The sequence below is a fragment of the Ixodes scapularis genome, unplaced genomic scaffold, assembly GCF_016920785.2.
Source record: "Ixodes scapularis isolate PalLabHiFi unplaced genomic scaffold, ASM1692078v2 PGA_scaffold5__190_contigs__length_132052651, whole genome shotgun sequence".
In the NCBI taxonomy this organism is placed as follows: domain Eukaryota; kingdom Metazoa; phylum Arthropoda; class Arachnida; order Ixodida; family Ixodidae; genus Ixodes; species Ixodes scapularis.
The window spans coordinates 9,729,012-9,754,616 of NW_024609880.1; the positions used below are offsets into that span (position 1 = coordinate 9,729,012).

Here is a 25,605-nt window from a genome sequence, read left to right on the forward strand (position 1 = left end):
AAATATTGAAAAACAATCAAAACCTTTTGGGCGTTGTTAAAACAAACCACCATTTTTGTACCCTTTTGCAATACATTTAAGAATTAATTGGAGAGAAAGTTGTGCCAATATTATGCGGGATGTGCGCTACGCGCCTTCTTCAAACGAAAATGTCGAACCACGAGGAGCCGGGTGTGCCGGGGGCAGCGGAGGGGTCGGCGGAACCAACGGGGAGCGCGCGAGTGACGGCTGCTTTAGTCAGAAACAATTTTTTTTATCTTTCGAGAACTTGCTATTGCTGTGCTCAAATAAGAATGTTTGGCGGAACATCTGTGATAATTCTTTCAAAGTGGTACAGTGTTTATATGGTGGTATGCTAGTCAGAGAATATATATATTTTTTTCCTTTCGAAATTTAACTATTGTGCTCAAATAAGACCAGAGTGTTCAACAAGATATCTGTGATATAGACTTAAGATTGCCCAATTGCTTACATGGTTCCAGTCGATGCTCAGTTTTACTTCCAAGAATGAAATATTACATTCCATGTTATCACACTTTTATTCATGAAGTCACAGGTTTTTCTTTAAGAAATAAAGCAATTTTCAAAACAAACTACATGTGCACTGTCTTGAGATAACACAATTACCTAACTTTGATGAAGTACCATAAAAGAGATAATAAAATGGAGCAGAAGGCAAGGCGCTTTGAAGCATTTGTAAAATGAAACAATGTCCACGACAACAATATCCCTGGTTCAATCAGCAACTATAGAAAGCAATCTCTGCAAAAGCAAGCATTTCTTTCTAGAGGTAGTCTAAATTACTTCTGAGTTCTTCACAGGGGCAATCCAGATGACCTGTTGGTCTGGCAACTAAACCTCCGAACCTTTTCTGTCACTGTCGACTGCGTCTCGTGCCTACTGCTCATAAAAATAAAAAAAAGGCTGTATCGATTTCACCGCGATGCACTCGACACGTATCCGGAGGCAGCACGCTGGCTGTGCGACGAACTTCACAAGGTGTAGGAGCTGAAGAGAGTATATAGCTTGTGGACGGCCATGACTGTGGAGCAGGAAGCGAAGTGTGCACTTTACGGCTTCCACAGGGAGGGCTTCACTGAGGGCAAGGATGTGACGGGGTCCTTGGTGGTCAGGACCTCAGTCGTGGTGGCGAGAGGTTCCCTGTCGCTGGCGGCGTCCGTGCTGGGCACCACCGCAGCGAGGGCGCTGAGGGGCTTCCCGACGGTGTCCCTGGTGGTCGGGATAACCGTCGTGGCGGCGGACCCCTTGCGTGTGGCGCTCCGCACGGGCACGTCTGCGGCGGGTTCCGAACCGGGCGACAAGGCGCTGCCTCAGAGCCTTCCCCCTGTCCGAGAGGCCGACCGGAAGGCCGACCGGAGGGCCGGCAGGAGCCAGCCTCTCGGGAGCCGACGCTGACCTCTCCGAGCACGACTCAGAACCGTCCGAGCTCGGCTGACTCCAACTCTGACTCTTCAGGGTCGGAGTCTGACTCCGGTTCTGGCTCGCTCGATGCAAGGCAGATGTTGTGGAGCACTGCACATGCCGAAATAATGGCGGTGGCTGTTGAAGGGTGGTAATACAGAGCCCGGTGAATTTGCAGACACCGGAATCTGTTTTTCAACAGCCCGATGCAGCGCTCCACAACAGACCTGATCGAGGAATGCGCCTTATTAAACCGGCCGCAAGCGGTGGAGGTCGCGTGGTTCCCGGGGACAGTGGTGATGAGCCAAGGCTCCAAGGGGTAGCCGCTGTCACCTGCACATGTAGAGGATGGAACATATTACATTCTTTACTTTTTTAAAATGAAAGGCAAGAAAACAGCAAAAACAGCAAAAACAGCTGTGTGCAACTATGTCAATTATAATGTAACTTAAGTGTGCTTTAAAATTTTGTTAATATTTCTGCACTACAGTATCAGTTTACATTATAATTAATTAGCACCAGCTTGCCTGCAAACTCCCTGTTATTTCATGTAACTATGTGTTTTCCTGGTGGGTTGTATGGGATGTGTGCACGATTTCTCAGGGGTGCTGTGTTGTATGCAAGTGCATTATTAGGCCCTTGCATCCGACAGATAAAAGCTCTGTTGTTTTTGGGAGTGTGGCCGTGACCTTAGGCACGGGCAGAGCACAACACGCTGGCCTTGTCTTTGGCAAGCAAGGGGATAAGGCGCCAGTTCGACGAACCTTTTTCCTAATCCTCGGTGGAGTTGGAGATGGGGAAAAGAGAGGGGGTGGTTAGATTGGAAAGGAGTCAGGTCCTGTTGGGACACGGAGGGTCTAATAGGAGGAGCTATATAGGCAGACCGAAGAAGAAGGGTCAGGGAAAAGAATCCAGTGTGTGGGACAGAGACGACCCGAGGACAGATTTGGCGAGCCCCAAGTGGCCAAGGAGGAATTGATCCCATTCCGTACAAACTGACGACCGTCAAAGCGACTAGGCGAGCCCCCAGGGATCTGTGAAAGAGCTCCAACTTCATGCAAAAACCAACCAGCAAGAGGGCACAGGCAGACAGTAACAGTGAGTGGGCCGAACCGGACAGCGACTCGCACTGCGGTCGCATGCCTTGCGTAGTCTATCACTGTCGTGAGATTGGTGTAGTGTGGCTTTCCTAGCCTGCAGAGTGTGAGAGTTATGTGGACATAAAAAGAGATTAATGGCGAAACTTTGGGCGTTGTCTCACTTCAAGGAGTTCCAGCAACTGTGTCTGTGTGCCTCACAACAAGCACAGTACGTGTGGTACTGTGTTTTTCAAGCAGTGGGAGCCACCGTGTGCGTAAGGAATGAATTTAGTATGCTCACCAAGCAGGAACCGGCCGTCGCGTGGAAGCTGCCCTTGCTCGAGTTGGTTTCGGAGCCAGGAAAATTGCCACACGAAGGAGTCGTGCACCGACCCGGGATACCGTGGGTCGATGCACATTATCCGGCAGTCGGCGTCACACACCTGAAAGTGAGAGAGATATTGACATGTAATTACCTGAATCCACAAGTAGTAGATTGTACTTATGGTTCACAAAGCAGTCGCAATTTCAGAACCTTTTAAGTTATTTTGTCTGACACATGCATGTCAACACACCTTCCTGGATGCAAGGTACAACTAACTACCTTAAAACAAAAATAATGTTGTTGTTTTTTGTTTGTTTTTTACGGAAGCTTGCACGTTTTAACAGACAAGCCTTATTTTTAGGAGAAGCGTCTCACGGCTCACATGCTACGGAGAGCACACGCTCGCGCTGTCGTGAGACCCCACAGCCCGCAGTCATAAAACGGCATACTTAAACCGTATCGGCAATACGTTTTTTTTTTCTAGAGATTTGGGGCGCGTTTTGACAACGTAACATGAGTGTACTTACCACCATCACGTTGAGGGCGTAGAAGTACTTGCGGCACCAGTACGCCGCCTTCGTGACGGTGGGGTCGTTCTTGGACGGGCCGACGATGGAGACCATGGTCCCGTCCACGCAACCGATGACGCCGGGTATCCTGCCGAGCAGCCTGAGGCCCTTCTCCGCGTCGAACCTCTCGCTCGGCGTCTCGGGGAAGTGGATCCAGCCACGCTGGACCCCGAGACGACGCACGATAGCGACGGACACGGCGCGGACCGCAACGCTGACTGTCTTTTGGTCCCGCACTACGTGTTCGTCGCTCGCCACCATGCCTTGGAAGCTCCCCGTGCCGTAGAAGGGCAGTGCACACAACACTTGAAGCTCCACAGTCATGACCGTCCACGAGGTACGCACTCTCCTCACCTCCGGTTCCTCGCGAAGTTCGTCGCACAACCACCGCACCACGATCTTGGGCAGGCGGTATTGCTTCCGAAAGATCTCCTCCGGAAGCTCGAATGCATCGCGGTGTTCTCGATACAGCCTTTCCAGCGAAAAAAAAAAGCTGTATTAAAGGAAAAGACGAATTGACGAGACGGCGACGCCTCGCCGCCGAAAACTAGCTGCCAATGACACCTAGCTCCGAGCAAGTACCTTTTGAAACGTACTCGGTACAAAACGAAACGTCATTTTGTTGTCACGTCCGGTAGCCGACTCCGCCCAGTTTTGCCGACTCCGCCCACATTTTTCTAGGGAAATTACGTCACTTTTGGTTCCAACCAATCAGACGTGATGACGTCACTTCCGTGTACTAAAAAAAGGAACATGTACAATGTCGAACCTAGCTATCCAGAACTTTCCGCCTAAAGGTGAGAGTTGAGATTCCGTATGGCTGAGCTGAAGCCACCAGAAGGACTGCGGCTATCTGAAAATGGTGCCGAGAACTGGAAGCGGTTCAAGCAACGGATGGAGCTTTACTTCATAGCCACAGAGACCAAGGAGCCAAGAACGCAATACCAAAAGGCTGCAACCTTCCTGCACATTGCCGGTCAAGAAGCAATCGACGTGTTCAATACATTCAACTTGACAGAAGAGCAGAAGAAAAACTACGATGTGTTGGTGAACCAGTTCGAAGAATATTGCCTACCGAGGGTCAACGAAACCTACGAACGATACATCTTTTGAACCGGAGTCCAGCTGCCTGGAGAAGGTTTCGAGATTTTCTTCCTTGACCTGAAGACGAAGGCAAGCACCTGCAACTTCGGGGATTTGTCTGATTCCATGCTGCGTGACCAAATTGTATATGGCACATCCAACAAAAAACTTCGGGAAACGCTTCTCCGAGAAAAGGATCTGACCCTTGTCAAGGCAGTTGATTTCTGCAAGTCCGCTGAAATATCCGAGCACCAAAACAAAGCTTTGTCAAGCAAAGATTTCAGCAAGTTAGACGCGAATAACGGGTTTCATCAAATTCCACTTGACAGCTACACGTCCCGAATTTGTGCATTTGCGACACCCTTTGGGCGCTATCGTTATTTAAGACTTCCTTTTGGCATTGCTTCAGCACCCGAGGTTTTTCAAAAGGCCATAAGCCAAATATTTGACGATCTTCCAGGTGTCAGAGTTTATATTGATGATGTTCTTGTTTGGGGCTCCTCACGTGAAGAGCACGACTTGCGACTAAGAGCAGCACTGAGAGCTGCGAGATCGGGGGGAATAACACTCAACGCTGAGAAGTGCCAGTTTGGTGTCCAAGCGATACGCTACCTCGGTGACGACATAAGGTGGAGGGGAATCACACCAGACCCTGAACTCATACATTGCCTTCAGGACCTCCCGCTTCCCAAGAACAAGAAGGAGGTTCAACGCCTTCTGGGAGCAGTTAATTACTTCGGAAAGTTCATTCCTAATTTATCCGATCGAACAACTCTGCTTAGAGCCTTGATCAAGGAAGACTCAGTCTTCGAATGGAGCAGTGCCCATACTGGGGAGTGGTGTGCATTAAAGCGAATGCTGACAGAAGCTCCAGTATTGGCTCTTTTTGACCCCTCCAAACCAATTAAACTGTCTACAGACGCATCAAAGGCAGCACTAGGGGCTGCCTTGTTCCAGCAGCACGGGAAGGAATGGCGCCCAGTAGGATATGCATCACGTGTACTGACAGACAGTGAAAGCAGATATTCACAAATTGAAAAAGAAAATCTGGGCATAGTCTATGGATGCGAAAAGTTCCACAAGTTTGTGTACGGTCAGTCCATCACCATCGAAACAGACCATCGTCCGTTACTAGCAATAGCAAAAAAAAGCTATTGGAGACATGCCGCCACGACTTCAGCGATTTTTTTTACGACTGATGCGATACGATTTCACATTACAGTTTGTCCCCGGCAAGCAACTTAAACTGGCAGATGCGCTGTCCCGCCTAAACACAAGAAGCGCAGATTCAACTACAGACGATGTCGAGGTTCACGCCGCAGCTGTACTGGCCACTCTTGTCAGCGACAAGACCAGCACACGACTCATCAAGGGAACGGCGCAAGATGGCGAACTGCAAGACGTCATCAACGCCCTTATGAATAAAGCACCACTGCAAGGCAAGTTTAAGCCATTCCTATCGGAACTTTCAGTGATTGATGGCATACTGCTAAAGGGCACTAACGTTATTGTCCCGCAAAGTCTAAGACGCGAAATGCTACATCGTGTATATAGCGGACATCTAGGAATAGGGAAATGTAAATCTCGTGCACGACAATTGATGTTTTGGCCAGGAATGACAGCTGACATCGTTGCGTAGATAAGCAAGTGTTCGACCTGTAAATATTTTGCGTATCAACACCCAGATGAACCACTGATGATGCGAGAAACACCTAGGCAGCCATGGGCGAGAGTTGGAGTAGACCTGTGTCAGTACGCAGGTAAGACTTATTTAGTCGTCTACGATTCCTACTCGAATTTTCCGGAAGTTTCTGAGCTGCCGGACACGACGTCTAAAACAGTTATTGACGTTCTGTCAAGCATTTGTTCAAGACACGGAATACCTATGGAAGTATGTACAGATGGAGGACCACAATTCAGTGAATTCACTGCACGAGAGTTCACAAATTTTGCTGCGCGTTTTGACTTCGTGCATGTGACCTCTAGTCCTCACTTTCCCAGGTCCAACGGCCTCGCCGAGAAAGAGTAGTAAAAAGGCTCCTAAAAAAATGTCTACATTCCGGCGAAGATTTTTGTCTGGGTTTACTGAACTATAGAGCGACGCCACTCGAGGGTGGAGAAGCGCCTGCAGAGCTACTGATGAAGCGTAGGCCGCGTACTCTACTTCCAGACTTCACAGCGCGGCCCGCTCGCGCCGTGCGCAAGCATGCTCAGAACTTGCATCAGGGACACCAACTACCTCCACTGGAAGATGGTGATTGCGTTAGAGTCAGAGGCCCCAAATCATGGGACACGAAAGCGCGGGTGGTAGGCAGCTTAGGGCCAAGATACTACCGAGCTTACACAGAAAGGAGACGAGAAATGCGCCGGAATCGTCGAGATCTTTTAAAAATTCAACAAAAGGCCTCTTTTTCAGATGAAAGTGGTTCTGACGGGTACGAGAATGCAGACGAAACTGTGCCACCACAGATGACTCCTCCAGGAAGCGGCCTTGGTAGCACCAGCAGTCAGCATCCGGAAACCCCACCATCGCCGCCGCCGCCCCGAAGATCATCCCGACGAGTGTCTCCTCCGCATCGTCTAACCTATGACGAGAACTTTGAGCAAGAGGGATAGTTTTCTTTTGTGTGTGTTGTGTGTGTGTAATGTATATATGTGTCAAAGTTTTATTTCATTTTTTTTGTAAAGAAAGGAAGATGTATCGGCCATTGGTTTAACACGACCAAGCAGCACGGGGTGCTGGCTTCACGTGCGAATAAAAAAGGGCACGCGCTGTTCCAACTGACAGCAGCAGCCATGGCCACACCCATTTGCTTCTCTGTCCTTTTTATCTAAACGATACAAGCCCAAGCCTCGGTTCCTTGGAGGCGGTAGCTTGTACTTTGGCTGGGCCTGATGGTTCGACCCCAGTGGACCCCAGTGAGCAACAGCGCCATCATGTTCCTGGGGCTTCTTTATGCAGCGATTGAACGGCGTGCCAAATCCCCATGGCTCACTGCTAACCCGCCCAGCCCGCCTCCACAAAATCTGGACTTCTACGAATCGGATTGGCATCCTCCCCGATACCAACAATCCATGTCGTCGTCATCTTGCATGTATATACTTATCCCATTATCATGTTCACTAGACGGGGCACCGCGGGCCTCCATGGCACGGGCTACTGCCTTTCCGCGGTGCCGCGGCTCTCCAGAGCCAAATAAATAAAGACTAAAGAAACAATCACACACCAGATAGGCGTTGACCAGATCACGACCTACTGTAATCCTCACCTCCCGACAGACGAGAGCGGCAGCGCGCGGTGTTTGGTACAGACAGAATCCGCAGCGTTTCGTAACGCTATGAGTGCATGCCGCCACTTAAAGGTCTTTCTGTTTCCTATAAAGATCTTTCTGTTGCCTATATCCGCACGTCAATTTGAGGTGCGCAAGTCGTGGCTGCGTTATCTGGTCCTGACCTGTACGCAGAATAGCTCTCCTACCGCGATTTCGCCACTGCGTGTGTAAAATATTTTGCCACTAGGGGCGCCAGCTGCCGTCATAGCTATTGCCGCCCGCCAGTTGCAGAGAAGGCGTGGGTCGAACACGCGCGTACACTCTAAAAAAAGGGTGTATTATTACACCCTTTGTCCCATATAATGCACCCCAAATCTTCAATTCGACGTACAGCGCCCTATAATCGAATAGACGGCCCCAAATTTTACGAAGGGCTTGATAGCTGTGTGGTACAACTTATTGAGATAGCTAATGTACGCATTATTGAACATTAGTGACTACAAAAGAAAGATTATCAGAGTTTTCTTGGCGCCACTGCAAAACTCCGTATTTTCTGCCTTTGGTCTTTGCTACATACTTTAGCAATTTAATAAGTTATAGCGCACCGTTATCAAGCCCCTCGTAAAATTTGGGGCCGTCCGTTTGACTATAGGGCGCTGTACGTCGTAATGAAATTATGGGGTGTATTATATGGAACAAAAGGGTGTAAGGTCATACCCTTATTTTTAGAGTGTACTTATTAGACAGCTCTAATATGAATATGCGACGGAGGATAACCGGTTTCATGGTTATCATTATTTATTGATATCCCAGATAGCACGGAGTTATGGGCCAAAACTTGGCTTTTTTCTGGGAGTTTAGGGCATTGTAAAGCCCGAAGGAGCCCAAAGTAGAGCCAAACCTCACCTCCCTTGGCAACAGACTGGGTATTCTGGCCCTAATTCGCCAAACAAATGCCAAACTTAGGCTTCACTTCCTGGTAGTTCGGCTGTCATCTGGCATCTTTGGGCCTAAATCGCCAAACTAATGCCAAAGTTAGGCTTCACTTTTTGATAGTTCGTCTGTCATCTGGCACCTTCGGGCCAAAATCGACACAGATGTGCCAGAGTTAGGCTTACTACCTTGTAGTTCGGTTGACATCTGGCATCTCTGGGCCCAAGTCGCCAAACAAGTGCCAAAGTTAGGCTTCGCTTCCCGATAGTTCGGCTGTCATCTGGCAGCTACAGGCCAAAGTTGCCAAACAAGTGCCAGAACTAGGCATACCGCCTTGGAGTTCGGCTGATGAGGTATTTGATGTACGCGGGTGGTCTTCATCTTAATTAAATAGAAATCAAGTTTTGTTTGGCTGGCCACTTTATCTTATTTTCCTGACCCGACTTTTTGCGATGCGATCTAGTTGCGGAGAGGCTGAGCCAATCAGCGGCGTTCGGAGCGAGAGTTTTTTTAGAATCGACCTGCCAACGAAGACGTTGGACTCGCTCATCGCGCACGCCAAAGTGACCATCTAATTTTTTTTTTTTTGCGATGCGATTTAGTTGCACCGCGCGACTGCTCACATCGCCGGTGTGAATGCGCCTTTACAGAAAGTGCTGCCATCGAGCTAGCGCTGCGCGAGACCGATGTGCGCACGTCTCCTCAACAGATATCATTATTAGGCGGCACATTGCAAAAGCGAGCGTGGCTCTGTGCGTGTCTTGTATTGTGATTGAGCACTGTCAAATCCTAGTAATAAGAAAGAGCGGAAACGACCGGGGCTCCGTGGCGCCGCTCCCGCATCACCCTTGGGGAATTAAAATGAAATTCCGGAACTTGTACTATTTCACCGTGTTGGTACTTTTTAAACATTTAGAAAGTGGAGACACATAAGGAACGATAGAGACAGGACAATCTTTCAACTTCAACAACATTTATTTCGGCTTCAAGCTCAAAGCCCGCCCGCTCCGCGGGAGTACGGGAAAGGGAATTCTCGGGGGAAGGAGATCAGGCGGAGGAAAAAATCCCCCTGTCCTGTGGGGCCAGGTACATCGGGCAAACGGGGCGATGCCTCAACGACCGACTCCGAGAACATCAAATGGACGCCGAAAGAGCTGCTTTTCAGCACCCGATCGTCATTTACTGAAGAAAATGTTCCGGCTGCGTTCCTAATTTCACCGGCACAAAAGCCATAGGAGGCCACTGCGGCCGAGTCGGGAGAGAAATAATTGAGGCCTATCGGATGGCGGGAAGCCCACAAAACATAAGCTCCCTTTCCATTTCGCTCTCAAGAAAGGAGATTATCTTTCTGGGGCCCACAATGGAAGCCGAACGCTGACAGACTAGGCAAGGCGACAAGGTCACCACCGGCAGAAGCGGCCTTTCTTTTCATTCCGTTCCATTTCATTCCAGAGAAGGGCTGGGATTTCCCCGTCCGTTTTTTCCCTACTGTTGAACAGGTCGGGATACACACTCTCCCCTGTAGCTTTAGCTGTACAGCAGAGATTTTTTTTTTGTTTTTTTTTTATAAGTTGTTTTTGTTTTTTTTACTCTAAAGCGTCGAAAATGCAGTGGGAGCTTAGCTGCGTTGTTGAATCCGCTTCGACCTCGCCTTTTGCAAATCCTCCCCACCTGCTTTTTTGTCTTCGTGTGGCTGTCAGCGAAAGCGACAGCCGCTTGAAGCAAATCAAAAGGGTGGAGCGACAGGCGTGACCTCTCTACGTAGGACGCGTAGGACAAAAACGTTTGGACGAAAATTTGTCACGTGACTCTTTTTGTCACGCTGATGGGATCTCTGGGGCTGTCGTTTTCGCCGTTTGCCTAGTTATAGAAATAAGCGGGCCACGTAAGTCCGGTTTTCGAACTGCGCTATTCAGTGTTCTGTTGCTTTCGTGCGTTGCAGACGCGGCCGTGTTTTTTCGTCGTAAACGGTCGGAATACGTTCATGCCAATTTTTCGGTAACAGTCATTTTTTTTCACCGGAGTTTGTGGAATACTTGTGATGTGTTTGTTGGACACGCTTCGACAAAAAATGCTCTCCGCCAACGACGAGACGTCAGTTGAATGTGCGCAACCTTCTTCCTCGAATGTGTTTCTCGGGTGCCCGAGTTGGATTATGCATCTATCAAGGATTACATGATATCACTCTTTTATTAGTAAGTGCACTGCAAGCATGATTCTGATAGCCGTCCTGCTTTCCTCTCAATCTCCGCGGTTTTTGTACGATGAGTTTTGCTTGGCATGAGGACAGTGTTTATTGTATTTTATAATTTGCTTTCCGTTTTACAGAGAAGTGTGACCTTTGTAAGTATGTTGAGAATACACTGTGTGTAAAGATAGTTGTTTAATAAACTTCTGGGAGCGATCGAAAAAAATTTGTTTGTCCGTATATGTGATTGGATCTGCAAAAAATGATATGCAACGTGCACATACTTGCACGACGTTCGGCCAATACGGAGCAGGCGCATCGTAGAGTATTCGGACAATATTGCGCGAACGCTAGGCCGGGGCAAAACGGCTGTGAGGCAATGCTTGCCGGATACCAAACGGTGGTGCAAAACTGGACGCTTGAGTGATATTTGAACCGAGTTTCGGCCGGTACTGTCACGATAGTGCAAGGTATTGGCGTGCTGCTTGGGAACGGAGGTGATGGCGTCTGACCATCATGTTTCCAACGCTTATTTAATTTAATTCTCTTCTGGCGCGCCTAAAAGATCACTTCTCTGACACACCAAAGATATTCTAAACCTGGGCAGGCCTCTTGGTTTTCTTTGGGCACTTATTTGGCACTTCACTGGGTAGCCAGAGAAGAGCCGCTCTTCGGCATGCCCCGAGTCGCCAAACTAAGATTTACTGCGGCAGTTATGGCTCAAGTATGGCACTACTTTGGCACTCCTGTGGCGGACCAGAGAAAAGCAAAACTTTGGCAAGTCTAAAATACCCAAATTAGGTGTTGCTCCGGCAGTTATGGCACCAACTTTGGCGCTCCTCTGGCGGACCAGAGAAAAGCCAAACTTTGGCACGTCCCAAATACCGAAATTAGGCGTTGCTCTGGCAGTTATGGCTGAAGTATGGCACATACTTTGGCGCTCCTCTGGCGGACCAGAGAAACGCTAAACCTTGACATGCCCCGAATTAACAGATTAGGATTTACTATGGCAGTTATGGCTCAAGTATGACACCAACTTTGCGCTCCTTTGGCGGACCAGAGAAAAGCCAAACTTTGGCACGTCCCAAATACCGAAATTAGGCGTTGCTCTGGCAGTTATGGCTGAACTATGGCACCAACCTTGGGGCACCTCTGGCAGACCAGAGAAACGCCAAACCTTGGCATGCCCCGAATTCCCAGATTAGGATTTACTATGGCAGTTATGGCTCAAGTATGGCACTAACTTTGGCACCCCTCTGGCGTACCAGAGAAGAGCCAAACTTTGGAATGCCCTAGGATCGCCCAACTAAGGCTATAGTTAGGCACCGTACTTAGGCACTGATGAGTGCCATGGTGCAAAAACCTAACTTCGCCAAAGTTGGGCCCTTATGTTTGCCAGACCTTTGCCCAAGTTGGGCATTCCTCTGGCGTGCTACCTGGGATACGTTAGATAATAAACAAATGAAGCCTATTCCAGTTCTTTCAGAAGACATTGTGGGTCATTGTGGCCGGTTCATACCTTGAAAACCTTCCTAGACGCAGGCTTTGCTTTCACTCCTTTTAACATTGAATTTTTTTCTCTCTTTTTAACTTCATGAAAACTAACTCCAGCCATCTTTTTACTTGCCGATATACAATGGAGTACGCAGCAGTAAACCATACCATAGGTGTATCGTTACGGTTCAAGCTCAAGTACAAGTTGCAGAGCCCAAAAACATAAGAGCACTTCGGTGCTGTAGTCCAATCCGGTTCTACCTCCTGGCCCCGGCCCCTCGCCCCCTAATCAGTGAGACAGTTGCGATTGGATAAACATTGAAAAACGGTTGGTAACGCCTCTGGCGCCGCCCTGCGGCGAGGTGGACCCTCTGCGGACTAGAAGGAAGAGCGGTAATCAGCTAGTGGCAGGGGTGGGAGGCCGCAGAGAAGGCAGGCTGTGAGCTGCGTGTGGGTCCCGGAAAAACATTGAACGCACGCCGTCAACGGAGAAATCAGGCACTCCACCAGTGACAGCTGGCCCCATAGGGGGCCTTTCTGTCGGCAGGTCAGGATTACAGTAGGTCGTGGACCAGATACACAGAAAGACAAGCACACGCGCTGAACTTACAACTCTTGTGTATTCGACTAACGAGAAAAGAGTCAAAGTACAGGCTAGCTGGTGGAAGTCAACCATTTCGTCGTTTACCCTGAGACTGGGTTTTTTTTTGAAGAGCAGAAGTAAGAGACCTCTCTGTTTTTTCTGTTACTTCTGCTCTTCAAAAAAAAAACCAGTCTCAGGGTAAACGACGAAATGGTTGTATTCGACTACTTTGTTCTTCCCTTCAGCTTCTTGACTGACTTTCCGGAATGCGATAAGCAGAAGAAATAGCAAAAAAAAAAATACAAGAACAAAGGCGGAAGACAAGCCAAAATAAAGGAAAGAAAAAGAAAAGAATGAAACGAGAGAAAGAAAGAAACGAAAAAAACTTTCAGCGTTTCCACTCTGGTGAAGAATGAAGACCAGCGGAGCTGTAGGATGGAAAATAATGGCCGGCCGCAAGTCGGCAAGCCAGAGTGAAAAGGCTGCCGCCATCTATGAGCGACGGCGGAAACCAGATACGTGGCTTGCTGCCGTCGCTCATAGATGGCGGTAGGTGTCCAGAGGTCGATGTCTTCAGTTCTTTGCGGCGGACATAATCCTGGGAAAACTAGCCCTTAACAGCTCCGCTGTAAAAATGAAACCCTTTCAGGTCACCCCTCTCCCCATAGCCTCCTAACCTAACCTAACCTAACCTAACTCGACGGGAAACCAGGTGATTCCCTAGCGTACGTCGTTCAAAAGACGACTTGGAGAGTTGAGAGGCACTTTCAGCTTCGATTTGTTTAATACTTTTTAAATAAAAACTAGCGCGCACGAGTAAATAGCTTTTTATTTCGTTCCATAGGTGACAGAGAGTAATTCCTGCAGTTAATTTTTCGAAGTCCGGAAATCGTTGCACCGCCCTTTAAAGGGACACTGACAGGGTATTTATGCTCGCCGACGTTTTTAGTTGTACGTGACATATGAGAGCTCAACTACCCAGAACAGAATTTGCGGCTCGAAATTCGGTTTCTTTCCGCCCGAAAACCGCCGATCAAGAACTGGCCGGTTCGAGTCTCGCTCACTCTCTTTTCCGTGGTCACGGGCCGTTTTCTAAGGTATCGATGCGACCACCAAATTTAATCAAAGTCGTGGGTCACTGAAGGCACACACTCAATATTAAAAATAGAAAAAAATATGAAACCCATTTTTTGTGGCTTCTAAAAAGCTGCAAATACGTTGATAGAAAAAAACGTTTCACAGACAACCGGAAGCATTCTGTGCGTGCGTCGTTTCGCGTATCGTGGGGCTCGCAGGGACGCGATGGCAGCGGACGACGGGCGTGGGACCTCTATTTCAGAACTGTCGTTCGCGGTACCGGAGAATTTTGTCTGCCTTTAAAAGAGAAATTTGGGACTGATCAAAAGAATTGGTCTTCATCCCGTACGACACGCCCGACCACCAACCCGATTTGCACGAAGACGTCGCCGAGCCGTCGCTCCCTTCTCGTGGCTGAAGACATCGCTCGCGCAAACGTCAGGCACGACGTGTCTACTTTGAGTTGAATATGCACGCGTACGATTTCTTTATAAGGTGAGAATGTCGCCAATGCGGGGTGCATCCCGACTTCGACCCGGGAGTGCTTTTGCTGAAAGAAAATCGGTAGCAAACTTTCCAACTTACAGTTTATCGGCTAAATTATTACTAAGGAAAGAGATCCATTAGTTTTGCTATGCCCCAGTAGCTTAGTGGGAAAGACGCCCGCTTTACACGCCGTAGGATCGGGTTCGATCCCCCGTGGAACTTCTTTTTTTTTTTTCATGTTTTTTTATGTTTACATTTCCTTTCTTTTTTTAAAATTATCACTGAAGAAACAAAAAAAAAGAAAAAAAGAAACAAATGTTGTGGACGACACGTCGCTGAATTAAATGGTATGGGATTTCCTTTTTGACACCTGCGAACTCAATGTAATCACTTTCCACAAAATGCAAGGAGCATATAAATCAGGTAGCGTCCGCTTTCCGAGGTGCCCGTAAATGGTCTACAGGAATTGCAGCCAGCCATTGGTCCCGATTCCGTTGATCTTTCGGAAACTCTGTCGCACAATGCCACTTCTGTTTCGGACGCAGGACATCTGAGCCAGCTCTTCACGCAACATCTTGGGTGTATTCTTTTCGGAGCTGATCAACATTCACCACGGGCACTCACTACTCATCTCCAACTCCTCAATATACAAAACAACTCATCTTGGAGTACAGAACAGCGAGCGGAGCATACATAACTGCAAAAGAATCCCACGGCGAACAGTTCCCGTACGCCGCATGTCGTCTGCTACCGGGAAGGAGAAAAAAAAAACAAAAGAAAAAACACACGGTCGGGTGTAGCCACGTGACTTCCGCCACTCGCTCTCTTCTCTCCACTTCTCCGACCTCCGTCGGGTTTCGGTTTCGGTTTCGAGCAGTTGCGTCTTCTGGCTTTATTAAAAAAATACGCTACTCTGTTGCAAAAAAAAAATAATTGGGTAGTCCTCCGACACCATAATAAAGCGCCTGGCAAAAAATTAAAAAAATTTTTTGGGGGGTGTCAGTGTCCCTTTAATGGGACATAAAAATCATCCCAGGAAAACAGGATGTATAGCGGGTGTAAGTTCTTTCAAAATAATTAATTTCGCATATATTCTACACGATGCAAATAGAGTAACAATGTAATGTGGATTCGCTTGTGCAAAAAAAAAAAAAGCTTTAATACTTTATAAATAAAATCTAGGGTAGGTGACCAACCGGTTGAGCGCACAACGGCTCGAGGCACGTGGAGCGCAAGCGCTTGCAGCAAAATACAGGTACCTTGTCTAAAATACTTTCCCGCCCCCATTTTGAATCTGGGCTTTTAATTGGACACTTGGCGAGAACGTCCGCGACTCGCAGAGAGGCGTTGGCCAATAGCGGCGGTCGGCGATCTCGCTGACTTTCTTGCCTAGTGACAGTCTTGGGATGTAATTCGTTACAAGCAACGGATTACTTGTAATCCGTAACTTTTTGAAGTTATTTTGTAATAGCGATGTTATTTCTTTTCTAAAGTAATTTGTAATGTAATTTCGTTACAAAATATTGGTTAAAGGGACCATGAAATGATTTTAAAATCGAATTTCATCCACCGCACGTCGTAAAAGGTGTGAAAAGAAACACAAAAACACAAAAATAGGGAGCCAAAAAAAATTATTTGCTGCAGAACTTTTAAAAGAAAACTGGACTCTTTTGCGCCCTCTTTCCTTCGCCATTTCACTACGATGCATCCGCGGAAACGGACCACGTCAGCCAAATCCACGTCGCCTATTGGGTAAGAGCCTACCTCACCAGCACCGCGATCGTAAACAATAAATAGCCGGCGAATGTTTCCTAAAAGTTTTGTTAAATAATATTCAGATCCACATTTTGTAGCATAATTAGAGATTTGTGGCGAAAATTGCCAAATTTGATAATGCTGAGAGCCAAGCGACATCTATCGTGTGGTAAACAAAGCAACTACTGCGCGTGCGCAGTAGGGCAGGGCCGACTTCAGTTACTTGGATCGCGACGACCGACGAACGTTTATTTTTCTACATGTTCTTCTCGCGCGTGCCGATTTCAAGCAGCAAGAAAAAAAGTACTTAAAAACAGACCACGTCGAACAAGAACGCTGGCCACGAATCCACCGACTCCGACGAAGCGAGCTGCTCAGAATATAAGCCTAGCAGGCACTCCGACTCGGCGCAGCGTTGCTTCGTTGCAAGACCGTCTGCCTACGACCGGCTGGCGTGCTGAATAGAATACGCCCGCGCTAACCTTGTGGACCCTTCCCGTATTATAGTTTGATCGCTGACCTCAATTTTAGATTAAGAGATGAGGTCCATCTCTTCCCCTTGTTTTCCGAGGCAATGTTGACGAACACTCGTCGAAAAGGGACTCTCCTCGATTCTATCTTCTTGTTTTGCGTGATATAGAGCTGAAATAAACGCCGTATGGATTACCTTCGTAACACGGTATGTACACTTTGTTATTGGTATGCCATTTTTTTTCTGACAGACTGCACGTCACTGTCGAGCTATAACAGTTCGTGGGAGGTATACGTGCAATGCCGGTCCAACCTTTCTTTGCCGAATGTCGCGTCAGTATCGAGTTAACAATCGTAAAAGATCGGTCCCGAAGCGCTTACCAACAGCGCGAATACAGCACTTCCATCAAACGCGCGCGTCCGCTCCGAGTGTGAACAGGTATTTACGTGGCTCTTGCTGACACTCGTAGTTCAAACGTATCTTTTTTAACGTCGGCTCGCTCCTGAATCTCCGAGGCCGCGAAAAACGCCGCGACAATTTGTTTCCATCTACGTCGCTTTGCATACGACTGACACGGGCCGCCCTTTACCAACAATGACAGTTGGGTTGACTTCTGGAGTCTTCACCGGAAGACTCGCTGCACTTCCCAACAGGCATACCGGCGTATGGGACTAGTCCCATGCTGTTGCTGTAGCGCAACATATCTCAATGAGTTTCGCTCAGCTGCGATGCGGCGACGAGAGGCGCCGATTCAGAAAATACGTCGGTGACATCAGCGCAGTAAAACCTACCGGCGCACCCCAACTCGTCGCCGCTAACGCTCCCATTTTCCTACTGCCGAGAGAACTTCCGGTTCCGGAAACAGCCGACGTCACGGCTTGTTTTGCCGTCAGTTTGAGAGAAAGAAAAAGTCGATATTTCATTAATTTTTTGTGTAGAAGTTAATAAACCGAGACGAAAACGGATACCTTTTCGGCATTCAGTGAACATTGACGGTTTAATGTATAACTTATCTGGAAAAAGTAAAAAGGTCATTTCATGGTCCCTTTAAGATTTATTTAATTACTCGTTACTTCTTAAAATATGAGCATAACACAGTAACTGGAGCAATACGATCAGAACATTCAGCAGCATAAAGAGAAAGTTTAACAAAAGAGGGAACATCAGGAAGCGGAAAATAGCCGAAAAGAAAACACGATTTCTTCTATGACCGGTCACTAGAACCACTAGAAAAACGGGCAAGGCATGGTGTACGAAGGACAAAGATCAAGTAAGACAACACCGAGTAGGCCTCCGTCGTTTTCCATCGTGTTTTCTTCTTCTCTCGGGCAGGACAAAGCTCTTCATGTTTAATTGTTTTCGTCTTTTTCACCGTTTCACCCTTTCCAACTTCTTCGACCTCTCCCGCCACCTGCACAGACATCAAATACGGGTCCGTACCCCCTCGATTCGCTGGTTCACAACTCTCGTAACAGACGATGTAGCCTCGGGCGAGGGGGTCGAATTCACTTTGTCTTTGATGTGCGCTACTATTAGCGGGCGAGTTGTTTTGGTGGCGCCCTCCTATGGTTCCCCCTTGTGACGTCATTACATTACAAACAAGTTCGATGGTGTTTGTAAATAGCATGGTGGAAGCTTGAAAGCATTGCACTCTCAAAGGAACACTGTCAACACCGTCAAAATTAAAGTTCTTTCATTCCTCTCATTTCGTCAATGATAAATCCCCTTTCCGACGTCATAGTCAGCGTTCGGCCAATCGTGGAAGGCCGACCACAGCGACGCTTTCGGTCGCGCACGCCGCCAATATTCTAGCACCCTCTTGAGGCACGGCCGAAAAGTGCCCGGGGCGAGGCTAAGAGCATCGTCTTCCAGGGTGTGGACAATACTTTTTTTTTAGTTTACTTCTCTGGGCATGGTTATGGTAGCTATGAGGGGTGGTGCGCCGAGCGCTCCGCATCTTTTGGTAGTTCCACCTGCCGCCGCTTCAAGCCAAAAAGTAGCACTGTAGCCAGGATACCGGTGCATTTCTGCTCGAAGTGGCGTGGCGTGAAGCGTCTCAAGCGTTGTGCGAGAGCGCGGGGCGCGAGAGCGTCTCGTACTACGCGTGCTCATGTGGGACGCACTTCCACGCGTGGTACCATTTGTGCGCCGTCCGAAGGCACCAGGCGCAGGGCACCGGTGCCACCGGCGTCATGAACAAGTGGCATGCTGACGATTTCCTGTTCGGCACACCTCCCCTTATAGCCACCATAGCATCGTGGTCGCGTCCCCCTTACTTTACAGTCAACTGTCGACATACGGGGGAAAAAAAAGGGGGGGGGGGGTTAGGCCAAAGAGTGCTGACAAAGAGAGAGAGAGAGAGAGAGTGAATGCGGAAAAGTAGTGTGATCCTCTATTGCTTCGCGAGACCAATGGCCACCGCTTCTCTCGCTCTCTATGCCTTCCCCTCCCCTGGCCTCCACGAATATTCGTATGAAAATGAGAACCGATGAACAATAGATAACCCGTAACCGCCACTTTTTCTGACAGGTTGAGTTTTCGGTCTGGAGTGTCCGTCGTCTCTATGGCAATCTCTTGATGAGATATTCAAACTTCAGGGCATTAAACAGAACAGAAACCTAGAGTTTCTGTGGACACTTTGTTTGCCAAAAGACACAGATTGTTATTAGCAAGAATAACAAAGACTAATCTACGGAAAGATATCAAGGTAAGCCGGGGCACCTGCATTCTGCATTGGCTATACATTGCCACGTTAGAACCAAGTTTTTTTCCTTTTTTGTGAATAGCAGGCGAAACACCCGAATCAAAAGGGAGCTTTCGTAGATCGCTTCTTTAGCTCCGAATCTCGTAGCGGAGGTAGACGCTGCTACTGAGCATGCGCACCGCTTGCTTTGTCTGCACGATTCCAGGGATCATTTCCGGAGGCCGTAAACTAGCGGGTAGCGGTTGCAGCTTTCGGTGACTTGTCAGCTTACAGGTGAACGGAGTGCATCTACACTTTTTCTCTTAAATACGATATTTTATTTTTACAAGAACTACCATAATACGGGAGTATGTGAAATAGAAAGTAGTGCTGCGGAACATTTTTGAAAAATATCAAAATTATTTATATTGTTTTTTGGATAAGTGTACGGAAAAAGTAATCTGAAAGTAATTTGTATCGTAACGAGTGAAGTGATCTGTTACTTTTCAGTGAAATAAATTTGTAACGGTAGTCCATTCCATTTGAAGCTCTGTAATTTGTTATTGTAATCCATTACATTTTTCAAGTAACGAGCCCAAGTCTGCCTAGGGACCGACTTAGAGTCCCAGAGGCCCCAAGCTTTTGGACCTTACCGGCTTGTGGTCGTATGTCACTATTGTGCGTTAAAACTTCAGGCTAACTGCTGAACTTCACCGCATAGATATTTCATCACCACGTGAACCAGTGTCGACCCATGGCAGACAACTCTTGCACTGTTTAAGCATCTATTGTTTATTTTTTCTTTCTCCAAGTAAAACGTTCAAAATGCGACGTTTTCAAGATGCGACATGCACAGCTAAGAAGTTTTTAAAAATGTATAGCCATGTAATGCCGCGGAATGCCCATATAAAGTTCCATATTTGATAATTCCTTTGTTTGTAACTGTAACCACTGCAAAAGCAGGTAGGTGCAGCGCGTGAAACTTGGTTCTTGTGTAACTGAACAAGAGGTTTATATGTATAATGCAATTAAATGCAAAGGTGCATGCGATCCAGAAAAGAATGACGAAACTTATTTTTGTCAGGTTTATGCGTATCCATTTTATTCCCATTTAGAGGAGAGGAGTGTCGGTTCCTTCAAGGTTCACGAGTCTCATCGAGCATCGGAAGACATGCTGAGCCAGCTTGAAGTTCAGGGCCTTCCGGCTGACCCAGCCTTTCTTGCAGTCCGAGTAATACTTCCCAGTTTCTCGACCAACCACGGGATCAACAGCCAAGAACAGGGCTGTCTGAGCGCCTTCCAGTGGAGTCTAAAACAAGCAGAACCGAAAACAAGCTTCACACTGTGCCCAATAAATAAATAAGAAACTTTTTTTTTTTTTTTTTTGTTTTTGTTCGAACGGATGATAATTTTCTTAGTTTCCTCACAAAATCTGATACGGTAGCCAAGGAGATAAAGTTTTACAGTCCGCGTCACCTCGTGTTTTCTCATAAGCCCAATGAAGGAAGGGCTCTGAGTTTTTGACTCGAATCCTATTCTCGCAAACTCTCTCCTTTCTTCATTTCTTTCTTTCTTTCTTTCCTTTATTATTCCTTTGTTATTCTTTTTTTAAATACACAATCGTTGCTTGGACCCATAGCCGTGGAGGCTAGTCGCGGGTCCAACATTAGAAATAACCTTTACAATGCGGCAGGCAAACAAAACAAATGTACGCACACATCAATGTATTCACAAAACAACATATACTAATTGAAAAAAATGTATAGGGCATGATATTGAACTTATTCATTGGCTCGCAATTTAATTAAATACTTCTTTAAGGATGGCAATATATTGGGTTTACATTTGATGTCGGTAGGGATATCATTTCATACCAGGGCACCATTGAATTCAATAAGCCTTTCTCCATCAACATTTCGACAAGATGGCAAATTAAACAGATTATTTGTTGCAGCTCTCGTATTCCGTGATGGTAATTTAAATATCTGTAATGGGAGTGGGTCGTTAGTTTTTATTATTTTAAAGACTGTTTCAGCTATTTTTAAGTTGTATAGGAGGTCTAGTGGCAGCACACCAACTGATCGAAATAGAGGACCACTTGGTTCGGTATATCTAGAATAAGTAATGAGTCTCATAGCCCTTTCCTGCAATCGACTGAGTGGCTCTAAATACGTGGTGTATGTTCTGCCCCAAGACTCTATACAGTAAGTCAAGTGACTATGTACAAATGCAAAGTATAGGATGCGCAGTATAGACGAATTAAAAAACTCCCGAGCCTGCGTGTAGCATCCGTGTGCAAGTTTTGTGCTTATGTTTTTAATTTGATTCTTCCAATGCATATCGGTTTCAAACAAGACACCCAAATATTTGTAACAGGAAACATGCAGCAACTGCACGTTATCTAAGTATATAGCTAATTCTTCAGAATTTGTTTGCCTTCTCCTAGAGTGAAACACAGTGCACTTAGTTTTTTTTAAAACGAAAATGGCACGCGAGAATCAAATGCGAATGATATCTAGAGGTCGTCATACAAAAATAGCAGGCAAAATAAGCCAGTGAGCGGATTAACACTACTTTTTTCTAAAAAGAGCCGTAGCTTGTCATTTAATTAAGACAAAGCTAACGCAGTAAGAATCCAGAAAGTACTGCTGCGACAACAAAGATATAATGACAGTATCAAGTATTTTTAATTTTTTTCATAAGCTTTCATCAAAGGACGCAAAATATTATGACCAATAAAAAAAATTTTGTCAGGCTGCTATTAGTGGTGGTGATCGAAACTCCTTAGACGCTGCAAGTGTACCTTATACGATTATAAAACTAAAACTATGTCGATAGATAGTTTCAAATGTTTTATGAAAGTGCGAGAACACGCTTAAGCGTTTTTAGAGAAACAAAAATGCAAGATATACAAAGGACAAAATAAGGCCTGGCTGAGAAATATGTCAACCAGTCTAAAACAAAATTCCATACTTTGCCTAATCGGAGGCAATTATTTGAGATGTAATTTTTACGTTGCATCGAACTATTTTTGACAAAGTTTGAAGTATCGTTATCGCTCGTATCTTTCATCGCTATCTGAATTGCAATTTCCAACAATATAAGGTATCAGTATTGAAGATACAATTCCGAAGTAATTACTTAGCCATGTTTCGGACATCCTGGTCGTTGTTCACAAAGCAACCACGCAACACCTTTTTACGTGTCAGTTATTTCCAGCTTTTTAAGTTAGTATTTTGGCAAATGCATTTATTTCTTGCTTCTTCATCCCCACCTTAAGCAATAGTAATCCGGTTCTCATTGTACAGCATGTGAGAACCATGTTTCACCCGAGAATGCGGCACGGCACTTGCAGTACCATTGTCGCTGACAGTTTAAGGATCGCCGGGTGGGGCTCATCCTGTACACACTTCTTGGTTTCAGATTCGTGCAGCGCTTTATTGATCGGCTACTTCCGCGATCTCATTTGCTGCGGATAGGAAATGAGAAGCTCACGATTCGACACGACCTGGTTTTTAGGTCGTCAGCGGCTCTATAGCGTTTATCTGCTCCATGCATAGGTAAAACAAGCATACTTTCCCGCCGAGGTACTGAACTAGAGAGAAGTAGGATGCCATGAATCTGGGAGCGTTCAGCGCGATAGAAGTCCTCACGAGTCCCGGATGAACAGCATTGACAGTCACGCCTGTGAAGGAAAGGTTACGCAATTTGAAAGGACGGCAATGGGGCAGAACGCTTCTGGGCTACTTTAATGCAAAAATGAAAATTTATTTTCTTCTTTTTAAATCGTCATAGAACCGAGTGGAATTGAATGAGATGACCTTTAAAGGAATATTGTTCATGAACTTCATAAAGAACTGATATGTCTGAAACCTACATCCTCCAACATGAAGGTTGAATTAAAAGTCGATATAAAAATGCGTAGGAATTAGGCATAGTGCTAGACTGATTACTAATTTGATTGGCTTGCATATGCCCGTCATTCGCGACCTCAATTGTTTTAATGTTCGTACGAACAAAATTCTACTTTATCTGTATTACAATTAAACACAGAAAACGGGTTCAGTAATGACTCAAAACAAATAACTTTATCTTTAACTGGGAAAAGCACCTAAAATTACATGGACACGAAAAAGAAGGGACAGAACCAAGGACTTCATTACTGGTATACTGACTTCTTTTAACACTCATCCGTTGTAAATAGATTTATTTATTATCACGGTTCCTATAAAGATATTCGTGTCGTCAGTAATTATGCCAGCAAATGTGCCTTCTTGGAACATATTGCACAACAGGGAGCGTAAACGTTGCGTTTCACTGTTGCGTTGAAGCATATTGTGTTTTATGGAAAATTATTTTATCGGAAGCTCGCATTTGGAACGCACCTCGAAAGCACATGAGGCATTCGAAAACGATTTGCTAAAATCCAGCCAATTCGCATAACCCTTGATGCGTTGAGGGGATTTTAGACATTTTGAACATGCAACCCTCTCGCTCATGCTCTGCAGGTGAAGAACATGCAATGCACTGTCGTCTGTCTTATGTGGCATAAAGTGTTGGCGGCGACTGTCGACAAGCATGCGCCGACAATTTAACGAAATTGTGTGCCCACAAAGCGCACGAGCATTTCTGAAGCATTTCTTCACTTTCTGTTTTATAGAAGTTATATTTCAGCAGTGGCTTCCCGGCCTTACCAGCGTGCACTTAATTGCACGAAAAAGAAGCTGTCTAAGCACTTCGATGTCAGAGTCAAATAGACTATAGATGCAGGTAACTTAAAACTAGGTGACATAGTATAGAATGTAGGCTATATGTCACATTCGATTATTTGATTCTAATTCATATCACTAGGGACCTTTAGCAAACCGTTGTCGCGTTCCGAGTACCGCACTACCGGAGCCTTTAAAGCATGCTTTTAAGCGCGCGCCCGCGTGGTACCGTGACCGCGGGGCGCGCGCTTAAAAGCATGCTTTGAAGGCTCCGGTAGTTCAGCACGCCAAACACGACAGCGGTTTGATAAAAGTCCCTAGGGACCTTTCGCAAACCGCTGCCGCGTTCCGAGTACTTCACTACCGGAGCCTTTGAAGCATGCTTTTAAGCGCGTGCCCCGCGGTCATGGTGCACCCGGGCGCGCGCTTAAAAGCATGCTTCGAAGGGTTCCGGTAGTGCGGTACTCGGAACGCGGCAGCGGCTTGCTGAAAGTCTCTGTTGGTAGCGTGTACCTTTTGAAGAGTTTAAAGCAGGGACTTAAACCGAAAAATATAATTTTTGGCTGCGGTTACGATTACCATTTCCTGCTGATATCAGTTTGGTTTAAGTTTTTTACGGTTTCGGCTTTTTTTGTTTTGTTTCTCCAATAACTCATGTAACTGAAATACTAGACAGACGTTTTATGGTAAACGGATTAGAACAGTCCCAGATATCCCACAACGGGACATTCAGAATAACGGGGAACTCAAAAACGTCTTAGTACTTCTAATTGGTCGAAAGGTGCACACGTTTCTAGATCCAAAGCTTGTCCACAACATCTATTTGCATCATATACTGTGATACGCAAGCATACATGTTACCCCCGCTACTCGGGGATTATCGCATTCTATATAATAAAAATAGAAATAAATATTGCTTCTTTGTTGTTCGGCAGCGTTTGTAAACAACCCCCAGAAAGTTCCCACTGGGTGCTGGAACAGGCATTCGTACCTTCTCGTCGCTATAGTTTGTTGCAGCCTAAGATATGCAGAAGAGGCTTTGCCTATAATGAATGAGGGAACAGAACTATAACCTTCCTCTAGTGAAATACTGCCAAGTGGTATAGAGTACTAAAATTGAGAGCTGGGCTAGTTGGTGCTAGTCAAACATAATGTAAATGCAATAGCGCAGAACAAGAAAGACTAAGGAGAGGAACAAACAACACCAAAAGCCTATAAACATGCCATGTGTTGTTCGTTCCTTTCCCTAGTCTTTGTTGTTGTGCAATGTTACACTCTAGTCGTGTTTGCTATTTCCAAACAAATGCATGTGGCTATAGAAGCGCACATTTCTCGGTGTCCGATTTTGTGACGCAAGAAAAACGTGTACTTTTATACATAAGAAAAAAAAAGTGCGGACGGAAAAAGATAGGATATATATATATATATATATGTGTGTGTGTATGTTTGTGTGGGTGTGTCAGTGACTTTATACA

The 25,605-nt window shown here is 46.3% G+C and overlaps 1 protein-coding gene across 1 annotated transcript in view; it reads right to left on the reverse strand.

Moving 5' to 3' along the window:
• Nucleotides 1–20,532: 20,532 nt before the first annotated feature.
• LOC115312865 (retinol dehydrogenase 12) overlaps nucleotides 20,533–25,605 on the reverse strand; it is a 105,696-nt gene continuing 100,623 nt past the window's right edge. The window contains exons 5-6 of the mRNA XM_029971805.3: nucleotides 22,997–23,106; nucleotides 20,533–20,730 (exon numbers count right to left, since the gene is read on the reverse strand). Of these exons, the coding sequence (XP_029827665.3) occupies nucleotides 20,533–20,730; nucleotides 22,997–23,106 (308 nt within the window). The remainder of the gene's footprint in view (nucleotides 20,731–22,996; nucleotides 23,107–25,605) is intronic.